We start from the raw sequence: 16,800 nt of genomic DNA on the forward strand, positions 1-16,800 counted from the left end.
CGCTCATCGACGCAGCTTCTGATGAGCAGGTCCTTCACCTTCCTCGTAGCTGCAGCGGGTATTCCGACTGCAAAAAAGCCATGTTATCCCTTCGCCATATCTGGGTCATCGTCACTGATGTTGCCCACACCTTGTTCGGCTCGTCTTTCTTTGGAGACGCCGCTCAATACCACTTCGGGGGCAGGTTCGGCTTGCTTCACATCGATGCCTTCGCCAAGCATGGACACCCTATCTTCACTCCTCCCGGCAGCAATATCGACAGGTTCGTCTGCAATTACACCCTCATGACTGGCTTCAAACCATGCGGCACCCCTGAAGACCGGAGCTGCTGGCTCCGCAACTCAGATACGGGAGAAGAGTACAACATCAGCACCAACTATGAGACCAAGATGCCAACGGGCATCACGCGTGTCTACCATCTCAACGTCACAGACGGCTACATCAACGCAAACGGTCTGGACTTCTACGAGGCCAAGCTCTTCAACGACCTCTGGCCCGGCCCGCTCATCGAAGCATGCTGGGGAGACGAGGTCGAGATCCACGTGCACAACCAGCTGTCTCACAACGGAACAAGCATTCACTGGCACGGCATCCGGCAGTACCAGACAATGCACATGGACGGTGTCAACGGCATCACTCAATGCCCTGTGGCTCCCCAGACTGAATTTGTCTACAAATGGAAGGCCACGCAGTACGGCACCTCGTGGTATCACAGCCATTACTCAGTCCAGTACGCAGATGGGCTACAAGCACCCATCGTACGTCATTCCATGTCCTAGCCGAGTTTCCCTGGTATAAGTGTAACCGAATGCTGATCAAGTTCAACCGGTAGACAATCCACGGACCAACGTCTTTCCCTTATGACGAGGCCATCGAGCCCATCACCGTCACGGACTGGGGTGAGTTGGGAGTTGGAGCCCCCAAACCTATTCCTGTTCGAATCTATTGCCTGAGCATGATCGAGTAACTGACACATGGGCAATAGCAAACAATAGCGCGTTTGAGAACATTTACCGTAAGCCGGACAAGGAGGATATCCTCCTGGGTGGCCTCGGCAACATTGTTCGATTCACGGGCGGCAAGACGGAGAACACCACCGAGATCCCTAGAGGGTATGAGATTTGGTTCGACGACCTGGAGCCGAACCCCGTCACGAGGGCCAAACGCTACCTGCTGCGCCTCATCAACACGGCCTTCGACACCACCTTCATCTTCTCCATCGACAACCACAACTTCACCGTCGTCGAGGCCGACTTCGTCCCGATCCAGCCTTTCAACGCGACCTCGATCCTCATCGCCATCGGCCAGAGGTACCACGTCATCGTCGAGGCCACGCCCGTCGTCAACAGCTCGGATCCCTCCGCCAACCCGCTGCCCGCGGACGGCAACTACTGGATCCGCACGTGGGTAGCCGACAACTGCGGCCAAGTCTCCAAGTACATCGGCGACTGGGAGAACTACATGAAGACGGGCATCCTCCGGTACGACAACACGAGCACCGCGGACCCCAGCACCGAGGCGTGGCACGTGAGCCTGGAGTGCTCCGACACGGCCTTCAACGACCTCATCGAGCCCGTCGTCCCTTGGAAAGTCGGGGATCCTTCCAACGGAGAGATAGGCGAGCAGTTCAACGTCGACGACCTCACGGGCGCGGGGCCGTACGCGACGTCCTTCTTCTCGTTCGAGCGCCCGGACAGTAAGGAGGTGACGCCGTTCCAGACCGCGTACGGCAACCCGACGTTCCTGAATCTGGACAACGTCGGAGACGAGTGGCCGTCGGGATGGGTTGTCGTTCCTGAGAACTACACCGAAGAGGACTGGGTAAGCACACTAAGAACTTCCTCCTCGACCGTCCCCTCCATCGTCTTGATCTCCGATGCCATCTTGACTTTGATCGCGGTTCACATGAGTTTTGTTCTAACGGGGTGCACAGGTCTACCTGGTTCTCAACTCCAACAACCAGAATCACCCGACGTTTGGCCCTCACCCGGTAAGACAACAGGCTCGTGGCGTCGTGTTAATGCACAGTGGCCGACTGACACCATCCATCTAGATCCATCTCCACGGCCACGACTTCGCCATCGTCCAGCAGGAGAACGACATGGTCTGGGACCCCAGCGACCCGAACATGTTCAAGCCCAACAAGAAGAACCCGCCGCGCCGCGACGTCGTGCTGCTGCCGCGCAACGGGTTCGCCGTCATCGCCTTCAAGACGGACAACCCGGGCGTGTGGCTCATGCACTGCCACATCGCCAACCACGCGTCGGCGGGCCTGTCCCTGCAGATCATGGAGCGGCAGGCCAAGGCGAACGAAATCTGGCCGCCGGGGAACTCGAGCGCGCTGGCCGCGGCGCACACGCTGTGTGCCAGCTGGAACAGCTGGGCGTACGACTGCAAGAACTACTGGCCCGGCAACCTGGGCAACGCGACGAACCCGAAGTATCCGTCTTGTGCGGATGCCGTCAATCTTCAGACCGATTCTGGTGTGTAGTCGGTCGCGAATTGGGAGTAAGGGAGGAAGGAAGACATCATCCAGCGGGCGTTTGACGTGAAATGTGTCGTGTCAGGATGACGGAGTGGCCAACGAGGCCCTGATGACGGCAACGAAGCAACGTAGTGTTCTTGCAGATAGTTTGACTTTGTTGTCGTGTTTTCTGTTTTGTTTCGATAGCTAGCTAAGCCTTTTATGAATCAGAGAACAGGATTCTCTTGCGAATGGCAGAGCGGAGAAGCATGTCATCTTCGGTCCATATCATGCAGTATCATCGATCACAGCCCAGTTGTCGATCAGGCAGAGATTCGAACACTTGATCTCGGGCCGAGAGTTGAAGTGTAGAGATGCACTACAGCCACACAGGACAAAGAAACGAACGATCCGTCCACGGGTGCTTCCGTGCTTTCACACGTCTCAAAAAAGGGGCGAGTGGCGGTGAGTTAGTAAAGAGGAGGAGGAACCTCAGCTCTCAGCTCCGTCAGTCAGCCTCACCGAGCTCAGTCCTTCGACGCCAAGACAGCCGATCGCTTATTCCTCTTTGTCTCGGTATAACCAGATAACACAAAAATCCAGAAAATTGGATTGCGCGTGTAATCTTCTAACCCCCCTCACCCGTATTTCAAAAGACTCTTGGGGTTGGTCCAGGTTTTGGCCAGGCCGGCCCATGGACCATGCAACCACCGTTTACCCGCTGTCGTGGACTCTTGTTGTCAGCTTCACCCAGCCAATGATGGTAACGCCGTCGTAATTTGGTGTGGGAGCCGATAGGGATCTTGGGGGCACGGTGCGGCGGAAAGGGAGTCAATAAAGGGCGATGCGATGGTTCCCCTTTAGGACTGGCGGGCGTTGACGCCACTTCTTTGCATGGACCGTAAGCACCAACGGCGGGCAAACATGTGTGGCTTGGCCCGCGTGCTGGGAATGAAAGAAGGGGGGGTGGAAGAGGGTAAGCGCCTGGGCATGCGAGCGAGGCTCTCTAAAAGAGATGGGATTCGCAGTTTCTTTCTTCAGTCGTGGTGAGATATCATAAGACCACGGCCGAGAAGGAAGTATTGCAAGTATGACAGACAAGGAGTAAGCTGGACAGAGAGAGTAGCTTAAGCATGGATGAGATGTGTGAGCTGGCGGCGGATTCCCTCGAATGGGTTTCCGGCTGGTCGGCTTCGCTGCATGTCAAGCACCGGATGGGATCTATATCAACGGCGGTCCTCGGCAAATGCCTCGATCAACTCCCGCGAAACCTGCGGTCCTATGTCGATAACCTCCCGGCATCCAACCAGACTCTTGCTCCGCGGCCACCCATCACCATGCCCTTCCTCGTCCAGTCTTTCACCAGGTTCCCCGACCTCCCGGCCGAGCTCCGTCTCAAAATCTGGGACGAGGCCGCCGCCGGGCCCTCGATGCACATCTTCGACGTCTGCTTCCCCTCCTGGCGCAGCAGCGGGCGTAGTGAGCGCGCGTTCCAGTCGGCCGACGGTACCATGTCGCGGAGCAATCACGACAGGTGGACAAAGTACCGTGAGTGCGTTTTCCTCGACACCATCGAGGCCGGGCCGGCGGAGCTAGCAAGGCAGACGAGCGTCGCGAGGCACGTGTACGACCCGTCCGTTTACAGAATGCGCCAGACCATGCGGTTGGTGTGCTCCGAGGCATCGGCAGCGGTGGAGAGGAGGATGAGAGAGAGGGGGACCAACACCGTCTACCTTCCAGGCCGGAACGAGAAGATGCAGTACAACAACGACGAGGACGTGCTTTTCTTGCGGTTCCGGGACGGCGGGGCGATTACGGATCTCAGCCACGGGGTGATCTTCGGCGAGTTTGAGGCATCCGGGATGAACGGCCTCACCGAGGTGCTCGAGGGCCCCTGGAGCGCTGAGATGGCAGAGACGCTGCGTGACGCGCGGTGCATTGCCCTGGACGTGGCGGAGACGTGGGTGCCGTCGGCAGTCGGCGCGGTTCTCTCTGAAGAGGCGACCTATCTGGCTTGCTGTCTGCACCAAGGCCTTCGAGTGTTGTACCTGGTCGACCACTGCCACGGACGCTGCACGCGGTGTGAACGACACGGCACCACGTCCGACCAGCTTCAGACCCGCGGAGTTCTCTATCGGCAGCTTCACCGTCAGGGTACATACGAAGAAAACGACGATGGTGCTGTTATGGCCAGGACGCCGGATGTGATACAGGGCGTGGGGAAGACGTATCGCGAGGTGTTCGACTTTGAGGGTCTCGGGTGGTCTGACGCTCACCCGCACTACGCGTTTGCGCGGGCCATGGACGAGACGATACGAAGCCAGCAGGCGGATGCAGACAAGCAGGATTTCCAGGGGGTGAGGGTGCTGCTGGTTGAAGACGAGGTGGTCGAAGGGGTGGATACAACCATGTTGATGGACTGCGGTCTGGGTGGCGGCGCCTCGGAACGGAATGCCAGAGAAGTCAGGAACATGAGTTTCCGATGGTTGGCCTGACCCGGAGGGTGATTCGAGCTTCCTCAGATGAAAAAGAGGAGGGTGATACGGATGGCTGGCTGCCAGTGGTTGGGACTTCTTTGTATTACTACCGTCTCTCCAAACGAGACTTGAATAACAAGGCCACCATAATAAACATTGACACAAACGTGCTGAAGCCTACCAGACTTTTTTGGTACTGGGAACAAACACCCTTTGACGCCATACTATGCACATATATACACCACGCAAGCTCAAAACCACAGGGTACTTTGCTAGAAACTGTCCAGATGTCAGCGCGTGTGCTGCGATATTTGAAAAAAGAAATTGAAAAAAAAAAAGGCAGAAAAGGCTTACCGTATCTCATAGGAACCCGCCCTTGTCATGTACCGCACCCACTTGACGCTCGAGTAGTTGCTCTTCTCAAACACCTTGAGGTACCTAACCAACAGGCCCGAACTCGTGAACATGAGCAAGCTGAAGTTGAGGCTCAGGGGCGGGCGGGACCAGGCGCGCTGGTTCGTCATGCTCGTCAAGATGGCCTCGGCACTCAGGACGAACTCGCTCTGGCCGGTGAAGCGGCCAATCTTCCACACAATGTTGTTCTCGCTGGGCTCGTACTTGGCCTTGCCCTGGGTGCAGCGCTCGGTGATCTTGGCCGTGTTGAGCGGGGTGGGGATGCGGACGACGACGTTTGTGGCGAAGAGCTTGGAGCCGAAGTTGGCCTTGATGCCGATGCTGTACTCGACCTTTGTGCGGCCGACCTCGTTGACGATGGCGTGGACCTTGAAGGGCAGGTTGACGTTCTCGGTGGCGCGGTAGCGCATGAGCTCGAACTCGCCGTCGGGCGGTACAAAGGAGATGATGCGGTCGCTGTCGAACTTGCCGAGCTTGACGCACTGGTGGAACTGGCAGTCCTCGAGGGTGACGCTGCCGGCGGCGGCCTTGGTGGCCTTGGTGCCCATCCGGTTGCCGCTCGGCAGGCTCAGGAGGCCGTCGTTGTCGAGGAGCAGGCGGTCGTTGAGGCCGAACTTGCACTCGGGGGTGCCGGACAGGTAGGCGCGCATGACGATCTGGCCGGTGACGTCGGCGCGGAGGACGGCGCCCGTGGCGGACATGAGGAGGTTGACGTCCTCGATGACGTCGACAAAGGCCTCGTTCTTCCTGTACCTAACATCTGCCTTGCGCCACGAGAGCGCGCCCGTGGCCTGCATTGTGATCTTGGCCGAGTCCTCGGCGGCGCGTTCCGACTTGACGCCTTCGGTGGTGATGTACATCTTGAGGGTGTCGGTCTCGGTGTTTTGGGGGTAGCCAAAGTCAATGATTTCTGTGTGCGTGCGCAAAGGTTGCGTATGTTAGCGGCGCGTTTCCAGGCTGCCTTCGGTCTCTGGCCGGGACCAAGAACGAGGGTGGTAGTGGTGGTGGTATTACCATCGAGCAGCTCATAGACAAGCACAAAGTTGTTCTTGACGGCCTCCTCGTCAAACTTGCCAAAATAGCCCCTCCCCAGGGCAATCAAACGGTACAGAAACTCAAATACCAGGGCGGCGTTGGCGTTGCTCTTGGTGATGGCGACCAGGTAGATGTTCTCGTGCTTGACATGGCTGAAGGTGGTGCTGCCGAGGGTCAGGATAGGGGAGCGGACCTGGGAGTTGGAGATGACTTGAATGCGAAAGACGTCGGCAAGTCGAGGTCGGCAGTCATTGCGAAAGGCGCGAAAGATCAAGTTCTCGCCCTTTTGGTTGAAGATGAGGATTCCGGACAGCATTGTGACGACAGGGGGGGCGGGGTGGACGGTTGCGCGAGAGCGCGAGAGGAGGAACGGAACGGACGAGAGGAGAATCAGCGGGGCGGAAATGCGGTTGCTCAATCGAGTGCGGTGGGGGAGCAACCACGAAGAAGTTGAAGGATAGTGTCGGCAGCTCGGAATAGAGCAGGATGGACGGAATGGACGGGTCGGGTCGGTGGTAGTTATCCGGGGCTGCGGTTGTGGTGGGTGGGTGGTGATGCTCCAAGATGGTCGCAGACGTGACGACACGGGGGTGACGAAGGGACGGGCTGCGGCGCGACGGAGTCTCGGTCAGCCGTCAGGGGAGAAGCTTCGATTCGGTGTGTGGGGGGCGGTGGGCGAGGTGGTGGGCGAGGTGGTGGGCGAGGTGGTGTAGGTTGGTCGAGGTGACAGTTCCGGGAACCCGTGGGATATTCTGCCGCGCGAACGGAGAGGGTCCAGGCGGTGAAGGGCTTAGGTACGTACCCACGTTAAGGTAAGGTAAGGTAAGGTAAGGTAGCTGCCCGGCCGGGGCTCCGTGCGGGAAGCAAGCTCTCCACTTTCTGGATTACGTGATCCACTTGTCACGAAACGGTCGGCGGAGATATGCAGGCCTGATTCACGTGACTGTTGCTCTTATGTCATCAAAGAAGGCCTGGCAGTGCCGTCGGACACTGACAGACAGTTGGGCTCTTCAGTTCTTGTCTCGTTTCCTCACTCATCTCGTCGCCTGCTTTGCTATCTTTCATTCAGCTGGACGGCTGTCTGTCTCCCTTCCCCTTTACCACCCACCAGGAAACATCTCATAATCAACAATTTCGCCCAACCATAGCCTTTGTTTTTGGGAGACAAGAAAGTCCGTCCTGTCCTTGCTGAAAGACATCCTCCCACCAACGGTGTTTGCAGACTCGCGCTGGACCACCTTAATGACAAAAAGTGCGAAGTACGCGCTGCAATATGTTGCTGCTCTGACGTCTAGCTTCATTTCCTCGTCTCCAGCCCCTGTCTCGTTCTGATCAGAAGGCTTAAAGCCCACTCATTCGCTTCCAGTGTAGCTTGGCCCATCCACGATGCCGAGACACGGACAAGACCGTTGCCATTGACCCAAGAAGCACCCAACTGATCAATGTATCCAGGTCTTGATCCTGTCTCTCTTCCAGCTCTCGTCAATACTAACTAATCGCCTCTCATTACCCATGCAATCAATGGATTGTGCCTCTAACCCGGACGCTCATCACCTGCCCATCATCACTCATCAAGAGAGACCAATTGAAAGTAGACAGGACCGAGTGGCTCGGCACACTAGATCTGCTGTCAGCCATGGTATGTAATGTAGGCATATGGACATGTGGACAGCCACCAAGAACCCCCAAACTTCCCCAGCTCGCTTGCCCCTCGGCCCTCGTCCCTTGCGTGCGGCTCCTCCAGAGTACACGCGCATGCCTCGCTGATGTGTCCGTACCTGAAGCCATGCCGCTTTCGCTTCGGCCTTGGGTCCCGTCTGCGGGCCATCTCACACGCCCAACTCCAACTGGTACCGCCGCTCCTCCGTGGACACCGTTTTCACGACGTCTTAATCAAGTAGGATCCCGTCTCTTAGATTAAACTTGCCCAGCACGCCACTCTCGAGGCCCGTCCATCTCGGCCCACGAAGCCGCTCTTCCATCTCCAAGCTGTGCCCAGCCGCAACTCGACCGGGGCGATGCCCAGTCCCTTCCGACCCCTCATGGCAACCCTCCGTCGCGTTCCCCACATCCAGCGCGCCCTCATGACCAAAACGCGCTCTTCCGTTCACGGCTAATATGGAGCGTCCGCTTCCGAGATCACTTACACTCCGTTACATCCAACTCGCCTGGCCGGCCGCATACTTTGGTTGGCGGACTTTCCTCCTCGACGCCATCATGTTTGCTTCCACGCTCCCATGCCCAGACGTTGTTTCTACCTTGGTTCGACATGCCCGTCAGCCACCGCCCCGTTCCATGGTTCCCTACCCCGTGTTGCTTTGAAAGCTTCGGATGTTGATCCCACAACTCCATACCACCCGGCGGGCAATGACAGCTCCTTCTGCGCTTGTCTCGAAGGAGTAATCAAGGGCATCAGAATGCCGAACCTTTGCCCCTGCGAACATCGTGGAGCAACGGTGGTCGCTTTGCCCGGCATGAGCCCAGACGTCGTCCATCCCGCCGATCCGAAAAGGCCAAGCGGCGACGTCCAAGGAGCCTTGATGTTTGGTCCCCAGATGAAAACGATGATAAAAAGGCGCCGGCTCCCTGACTGTTCCACGACCTTTTGGCCCTGTATCCCATGGACAACACACTTCCTGCCTTGTAGTAAGTAGTCTTTCAAGCCGTTTCAACAAGGTTCAGAACCGAAGCAACAATGGCTGCCCGCTCGCTTCTTGCCGCTGCCCTCTTGGGCACTGCCGTCTTCGCCGTCCCCATTGAGGAGCGACAGGCCTGCGCATCTGTCTGGTAGGTGAAGCCATACATCACATATGTATATGTGATGGTCGTGTCCTGAGCATGAGGAGCCCGTTGCTAACACGATCCAGGTCCCAGTGCGGTGGTCAAAACTGGGCCGGCCCCTTCTGCTGCGTTGCCGGCAGCACTTGTGTCGTCGGTAACCCGTTCTACAGCCAGTGTCTCCCAGGCAGCGCCGCTCCCTCGTCCAGCTCCGCCGTCGCCTCGTCGACGACCGTCCGCTCGAGCTCCACCCCCGTCGTCAGCCCGTCTCGCACCTCGACGACCGGGGGCCCCGGCCCCGTCACGACCACCGCCTCCACATCCGTCGGCACTGGTCCCAGCACCACTCGCCCTCCCGTCTCCGGCGGTGCCACCTACACCGGCAACCCCTTCGTCGGCGTCGACCTCTGGGCCAACTCCTACTACGCCTCCGAGATCAGCACTCTGGCCATCCCGTCCCTGAGCCCTGCCCTGGCCACTGCCGCCGCTAAGGTCGCCAAGGTGCCGACCTTCATGTGGATGTAAGTTGGTCGTCTGGAATCGTGCTTACACGTTCTTGTCCTCTCCTCTCTCTCTCTCTCTCTCTCTCTCTCTCTGTCTCTCTCTCTCTCTCTCTTCTTCTCTGACACTCCTCTCAGGGATACCCGCGCCAAGGTCCCCTTGGTCGACAGCACTCTGGCCGACATCCGCCGTGCCAACCAGGCTGGTGGCAACTACGCCGGTGAGTTCGTCGTCTACGACCTCCCCGACCGCGACTGCGCCGCCGCCGCCTCCAACGGCGAGTTCGCCATCGCCGACGGCGGTGTTGCCAAGTACAAGGAGTACATCGACGCCATCCGCGCCATGATCATCAAGTACTCCGACATTCGCATCCTCCTCGTCATTGGTAAGAACCCCCATCCCCCTCCCCCCCGCGATATCGCAGAACCGAGACAACGGGCCCTCTAACCATGTTTGCTTAACAGAACCCGACTCCCTGGCCAACCTCGTCACCAAGTGAGCCCAAATCCCGCGATTCCTCATCAGTCTAAACAGACATGCTGACCAGCGCCATAGCTTGAACGTTCCCAAGTGCGCTGGTGCCCAGGCTGCTTACCTCGAGTGCACCAACTACGCCGTGACCCAGCTCAACCTCCCCAACGTCGCCATGTACCTCGACGCCGGCCACGCAGGATGGCTCGGCTGGACGGCGTAAGCCTTCATAGCCAGTCCCTTTCTTGATAACGTTTAGATTCTAACCGTCGTTTCCAGAAACCTGGGACCTTCCGCTCAGATGTATGCCAAGGTCTTCAAGGATGCCGGCCGCCCCAAGGCTCTTCGCGGTCTCGTTACCAACGTGTCCAACGTAAGTTGCCCCTTTAAATTCGCCAAGTCTCGCTCCAGCATGCTAACAAAAGGTAGTACAACGCCTGGAGCCTCAGCTCTCCTCCTTCTTACACCCAAGGTACTGACTGATTCCCCCCTCGGCCCTGAACCCCGTTCTCTGCTCCGTTGGTCCTCCTGTGTATCTGACTGCTTTCAGGCAACTCCAACTTCGACGAGAAGCGCTACATCGAGGCCCTCGCTCCCCTCCTCTCCGCACAGGGCTGGGACGCCCAGTTCATCGTCGACCAGGGCCGCTCCGGCAAGCAGCCGACCGGCCAGGAGGCGTGGGGTGACTGGTGCAACGCCATCGGCACCGGCTTCGGCCCGCGGCCGTCCACCAACACGGGCTCGTCGCTCGTCGACGCCTTCGTCTGGGTCAAGCCCGGCGGCGAGAGCGACGGCACCTCGAACACCTCGGCAGTCCGCTACGACCACAACTGCGGCAAGAACGACGCCCTCAAGCCCGCCCCCGAGGCCGGCACGTGGTTCCAGGCCTACTTTGAGCAGCTGCTCAAGAACGCCAACCCGGCCTTCTAAGGGCGCACTGCGCGTGGGCTTTCAAGAGGTCCATCTCTCTCTGCCGAGATGGCCATGGGCCTAGACCAGAAAGATTCATTACATTCGTGTACATAGTTTGCATATTCTTAGGGACGAAGTGTATATACAACCGTTGTCGTCGCATCTGTCCTTCATATTCCAGCAAGATTGTTGGCGCAGGTCATCAGTAGCTGTCGCCGAGCCACAGTGTTCGGCTACTTGACAGCCGATGGTGCCAAAAAGTTGAAGCTCATGAAATCCGTTTATATCGATTGTTGGCTACCCTCCCACGGACAATCCCACAATCCTTTGTCTTTTGCAAACCTTGATGCAAGATGTAAGGATTCCACTCTTCTTCATCTTTCGCCTTCCTGTCTCCCTCAAAAGGGGCCTACCTTACCTTTTCCTGGATGAAGGGTGGAGCAAGACTCGCCATGATAGCAACCCTGAGATATAGTCAACTATCTCAAACTCTGCGCGGACGCTTCTTCAAATAGACGTGATGTTCATGTGAGGTGTTCGGTGAGGTCAATTCATACTTTTTTTCGGATCGTAGAAGACCAAATGATCCAGTGTCCGCCACTACCAAAACACCGGCAGCAAAAGCTCACCGTCATCTGGTAGCGTCTGCGCATCCGAACCGCACACCACGTAGGTCTGCTTGCTGACAGGCCGTTGGACATAAAGACCAAGATCCAGAAAGTCGACCGGCAAGCATCTCCTCTTAGAAACCCAGGCACCCAAGAGAGCCGCCGCGGTCACATCCACAAGGCGAAGGGGCCCCTTGGCAAGATGGGCAAACATTCAACCTCGGATTTCCTCTCTTGATGAAGCCGCTAAGTGAAGGCGACCACGAGCCGCATGACCTTCTTCTTCCCGGTCTGTCCTCCGAACCGCCGAAGTACTTCGTCCTGAAGGAAGTTGAAGAGAAGCCGTGGCCGAGAACTCAAGACTCGTCTCAAGGCCCGGCGCCGCAGACCATTGGCCGTACACAACGTGACCTGACCCAAGGGGACCGAGTACGACACCGGATCAAGCTTCTTAGTCAGTGGGCGACACGGAGCAAACATGCGGAAAAGGTGAAGCACTGCATCTTAGCTCGGCTAGCCCATGGTTACCACTCCAGCTTCAGCTATAGCTTGCACGGGTGATGTCACCCCCCGCGTGCATACAACCAAAAGCATGGCAGTCGGTGTCACGGCGCGACCAAGAACCGACCCATGCAGATATAGATATGCAAAGCTCGATGGCTCAGCTGCCGATGAGCCCTCGGAGGACAGGCAGGCCCGCCGGCTAGCCTGCACGTCCTGGCGACAGTCGGAACCTTTTTGCCATCACACCCTGCGATCCTAGGTGTCTGTGTAGGCGAGAGTGGAAATTTCCAATGATCGGCGACTTTAGAGATCTACGTGTGACCTGACAACGGCTGCCCGTTCATCACGACTCGCCGCTCGCCCAACGCGGCTGTTTCGGCGCGGATGATTCTGTCTGAGTGGGAAGACAATAGGTGAAGCCCCTTGCAAAAGGCAGACGTGAAGGAGGGGAAGGGTGTTGCAGGGGGGCATCGCACGCATGCAGGAGCTTGTTTCGAAGAAATGGCAAACTCGAGATCCACCAAGACACGACGCAGCGACGCATGCAAACACGGTCTGCCATACGACGGGGGCCAGTGTGCTTGACGCGATGCTGCGTGATCAAACCGGACATTCATCAAGTACTTCCTCCTCAAGGCCCAGGAAATGATCTGCGCCCGTCGGTAAACGCCGACGTAGCAGTCGGCGAGTTGTTTCTGGGGCGGTAGGTTTGGCAGACGACAGGGAGATAAAGCCAGTGTCCAGTTGCGACTTGTCTCGTATTCAAGGTGCCGAGCACGGGCTCACTCCTCCCTCTGCCAACCGACCTGGGCGCTCAAGTTTGTCTGTTCTCGGGCGGCGGGGGACCACGTGGAAGAGGTGGGCACAGTCGGACTCGGACCGAGTGCAAGTGGATGGCCGCCGTTTGTCCCATGGTCGATGGTGTTCACGTCGGATTGTTGTGTTGGATCTGGGGGCGACAAGTTGCAACCAATGCACGAGTCAAGGCCTCTCTTCCGGTTGGCATGATGATCTGCACAAGTGCCGCTTGCGTACCAAAACCGGGCCCTAAGAGTAATGAGCACTTCGTGTAAGCGTGTAAGTAAGTACAGAGTACAGATACAGTAGGCATGAAACCAGATGAAGGCCAAGGAACGGACACGACCGGAAACGAGCATGATAGGGGATCGGCCATGACATGCCTAACGAGGCCCAATGATGATGGGAAAGTTTTGCCAGATCAGGCCGGTCTGTAAATTGCTATGGCCCGTGACGACTACTTGGATGACTCGAGAAGCCCGTCAAACGTCCAAAAAGACCAAGCGTCTGTAATGACTGAGCTTCAATGCCGGCAAGAAGAAGACCACGGATATTGGGGCCGGCCTGGTTAGCCGTTAGGCATCGAAACCAGCCCCCCCTCCCCCCCTCATAGCAAATGTCCAGAACCCGAATCGTGAGAGGACGGTCAAGAAGCCGAGCTGACTCGATGAAGAGATGGTTCATGACGACGATGCTTGAACATCAAGAGGGCTGTAAAGCCTATCCCCGCGGCAGGCAAACATCAGCCCAAAGAGCGTTGTGGTTGGTCGTTGAGGGAGGATGGATGCGGACGGGCAAGTCCGTTTTCTTGGATATTATCCATATGGCCACTCACTGGTGGGTGAGTGCCAGAGGATGGCTTGCGGGCCGGGGATGGAGAGTGTGTTTCCCACGTGCGGCGCATGCAGCAGCAAGGTACATACATCTCTGTAGTGTACCAAGTGTAGTGAAGACAGAGGCGCGCGTGTGAGGGGGAGGAGGAGGGAATGAGGGGGTGGCACTCTCTGGCGTCAATGGTCAGGCCAGATTGGCACTCAAAATGGGCTGAGGAGTCGGGCTTGGGGTGGTGATGGTGTGGGAGGGCGGTCGATACAACGATGCTCATCTGAGACGGGGCCATGTGAGCGTGAGATCTGAGATGAAGCGTGTCATTACCGATCGGGAACGCGCACTTGGAGCGCGAGGTTGGACACGGGAGGGACGAGAGAGTTGATAATGTGTGAATCGCTGGAGTATAATTGAGTGGTCATTGATTTTGCCAAAAAATCGATCGATGACAAGTCTAAAGCCACTGAGCCTACATCGTCATATTTCTGGCCGTTTTCGAACCAAGTGCAACGCGGCAGCCAGCAGGTGTCTTTGGCCTGTGGCGGCCAAGAGGATTGACAGTGGACTCCAACACGAGGCGGACTCAAGGCCGGGGCGAGGTGACAAACAACGGCAAGACGACGACAGCAAAAGCCACCGACCGGGTGCTTAGCAGTGGCCGAGACATCTGCGCCATCACGTACGGGGCGCCGATCCGTACGAAGGAGAAGAAAGGTATACGGGCAGAGAGTACGGGTGCCTCCGTGCTGTACTCTTTGGTAGCTATTCGAAGCCAACAATGATGGCATACAGACAGAGAGAGACCCAGTTTGGTTCATCGCAGACAGCGCGCTGCTCGACGCAAGACTGACAAGGGCAAAGAGGAGGTCCCAACTCAGTTGATGCAGGCGACACGTGGAGTTTGGCATTGCATTGCCGAGGTGGGCTCTCGGGCCCCCTTGTTACCATTGGGCTTTGTCCAACCCGAGCATCGTCCACAATGCGAATGGGATGGATGGCTGGATGTGTTCCTGGAGCCGGCTGAGACTGACTGATTGTTGGACCGTGAAGTGTGGACAGTTGGGCGCGTGGTGATCGGTTCAGGTGGGCGTAGGTAGTAGTGGTTCCTCCGGTCGATTTCTTTCAGAGGCCGGCATCCCTGCGTCTCCTTTTTTCAAAACCTGATCATACTGGCCCGAGCGGCGTCCCCCTGTGAGAATGTATCAGGGCTTTGCTGTGCGTACGTGTCCTCGACACCGAGAGAGCTACCGCCTGCCGAACGGAGAAAAAGATGGGATGTCGGGCGAGGCGTGTAGCGGTGGGTGAATGGCAGGATTTGATAAAGGAGTCAGTATGCCCAATGAGTGAGTGGGCGACAGCGTGGTGGCTGGTTCGTCGTTTGGCGGGCCAAAGTGACTGCATTTCGTCAAGTTTTGTCCGTTGGCGCTGAGTGTTTCTTTGGCCCTAGACAGCATGTCGACGGATGCGGTCGACGGGACGATCCAATGGGCGTTTTTGTTCGGGATAATTCCGACCAGGGCCAGGGGAAGGATGTGGGTAAATCCGTGTGGATGGGCGTCCGGGAATTGAGGTTTGATAGTTGGATATCCATAGTTGATCCTTGACAAACCTGATACCCGTGGATGAGTGTCATGTCTCTCTTTTCTCTTCCTTCTCCCTGGCCATGTCGCACAAGAGAACAAGGGAAGATACGCCACTAGTCGAGGAGATGAGAAGAAATGCACCCAACCTCACGGCGCCAGGGTTGGACCGACAGCAAGAAACATGGGCGGGACTGGAACGTGTTGAGGGTCGCCGGGGAGAAACATGGGATATTTACCGACAGGGAGGATGGCTGCGAGGTTGCGAGGTGCAACATTTTAGGTTGATGAACGTGTGTCAAGAGGGGGAAAAGAACCTGTTTGGGGTCTCAGTCTCAGCCGTGACTTGTACTGGTTGGGTTGTGGGTTACGTATGAGTGGGTGTGCCTCATCAATGGTAAGAGTGGCATTAACAGCGACAGCTACGACGAGCTTCAGGGCCTGATACCTGTGTCAGCGGAAGATGCAGCAGTGTCGGATGCCCGGTGCCGCTGAGCACGACAAAAGCAACGACGATCGTCATCAAGGTATCCGTGCTCGCTCTGTTTGTGATTTTGCCTATCTGCCTTTCAGGTTCAGCAGACACTGTTGTTGCCTGTGACGCCTTGTCGTCAAGCACCGAACCGCCTGGGCTTTTTATCATCTGGCGACTTTCGTGATGGATGATCAGGGTGTTTGACTGGCTGGTTGATGATTGGAAAGCCCGTGTGATGCGTTGCTAGCACAACGGAGCGGTGGAATTCTCCGTACTTTACCTTACCTACATAGGTAGGTAGGTAGGTAGGTAGGTAGGTAGGTAGGTAGTGGATGGATTGGGGAGGAAAACGGCCTAGGGGCTGGGTACGGCGGCACGAAATACGTACTGCTTGTTCCTGCTGTTGCTGCCGCATCTGGCCCCTGTCCCTCCGAATCCCTCCACCCCTCTTGCCCCCTCTACTCCTTTCCAATCCCTGTTCTGCACATGGCTCCTGCCCTCCTGTCTCCTGCCTGTCCTCTACGCTTCCTGCCATACTGCCTAGCCTTATTTGTAACAGTCTGGTACGAATTCAGATAGATGCTAGATACCTCCTACCTACGCTTGACCTTTATGGGCCCCCAACTAAATACCTCCTACCTACGAGTACCTTAGCAGCTTAGAAACAAGCATAACTGGCAGCTGCGACGAGAGGGATGATGCAAGCTTGCTCCTGCCTACTATGTTCTGCTCCGACCTGTATTGCACACCCGTTCGTTTTGGAGATACTACGTCGTGACCTTCCCTTCCATAGGCAGGTGGCATGCCTCCCTTCCTGGTCTGGTCATGGACAATGCGCCCCTTCTTAAGCAGGCACAACTACCTAGACATACCGCTTTGGCAAGTAGGTAGATAGGCAAGTCCGAGTCCAATTGCACTCGCTCTTTCCCGCCCTGTCTAAAAGCTGACCGCAGAC

At 57.1% G+C, this 16,800-nt stretch overlaps 4 protein-coding genes across 4 annotated transcripts; 3 read left to right on the forward strand and 1 right to left on the reverse strand.

Moving 5' to 3' along the window:
• Positions 1 to 80: 80 nt before the first annotated feature.
• CH63R_13403 (Lcc2) lies at positions 81 to 2,491 on the forward strand (the record flags this gene model as incomplete). The annotated part of the gene is made up of 5 exons (XM_018308377.1): positions 81 to 758; positions 833 to 899; positions 986 to 1,821; positions 1,934 to 1,990; positions 2,054 to 2,491. The coding sequence occupies 5 exons, from the start codon at positions 81 to 83 to the stop codon at positions 2,489 to 2,491; spliced, it is 2,076 nt and encodes a 691-aa protein (XP_018152794.1).
• Positions 2,492 to 3,597: 1,106 nt separating this feature from the next.
• CH63R_13404 (Multicopper oxidase) lies at positions 3,598 to 4,959 on the forward strand (the record flags this gene model as incomplete). Its single annotated transcript, XM_018308378.1, has 1 exon — positions 3,598 to 4,959. The coding sequence occupies one exon, from the start codon at positions 3,598 to 3,600 to the stop codon at positions 4,957 to 4,959; it is 1,362 nt and encodes a 453-aa protein (XP_018152795.1).
• A 254-nt stretch (positions 4,960 to 5,213) lies between these two features.
• Positions 5,214 to 6,706, reverse strand: CH63R_13405 (Adaptor complexes medium subunit family protein; the record flags this gene model as incomplete). The annotated part of the gene is made up of 3 exons (XM_018308379.1): positions 5,214 to 5,220; positions 5,296 to 6,265; positions 6,337 to 6,706. The coding sequence occupies 3 exons, from the start codon at positions 6,704 to 6,706 to the stop codon at positions 5,214 to 5,216; spliced, it is 1,347 nt and encodes a 448-aa protein (XP_018152796.1).
• A 2,379-nt stretch (positions 6,707 to 9,085) lies between these two features.
• On the forward strand, positions 9,086 to 11,070 carry CH63R_13406 (Glucanase; the record flags this gene model as incomplete). The annotated part of the gene is made up of 8 exons (XM_018308380.1): positions 9,086 to 9,177; positions 9,258 to 9,689; positions 9,807 to 10,054; positions 10,134 to 10,164; positions 10,225 to 10,359; positions 10,420 to 10,513; positions 10,570 to 10,612; positions 10,691 to 11,070. The coding sequence occupies 8 exons, from the start codon at positions 9,086 to 9,088 to the stop codon at positions 11,068 to 11,070; spliced, it is 1,455 nt and encodes a 484-aa protein (XP_018152797.1).
• Between the last annotated feature and the right edge of the window lie 5,730 nt (positions 11,071 to 16,800).

The sequence above is a fragment of the Colletotrichum higginsianum genome, chromosome 9, assembly GCF_001672515.1.
Source record: "Colletotrichum higginsianum IMI 349063 chromosome 9, whole genome shotgun sequence".
NCBI lineage: Eukaryota > Fungi > Ascomycota > Sordariomycetes > Glomerellales > Glomerellaceae > Colletotrichum > Colletotrichum higginsianum.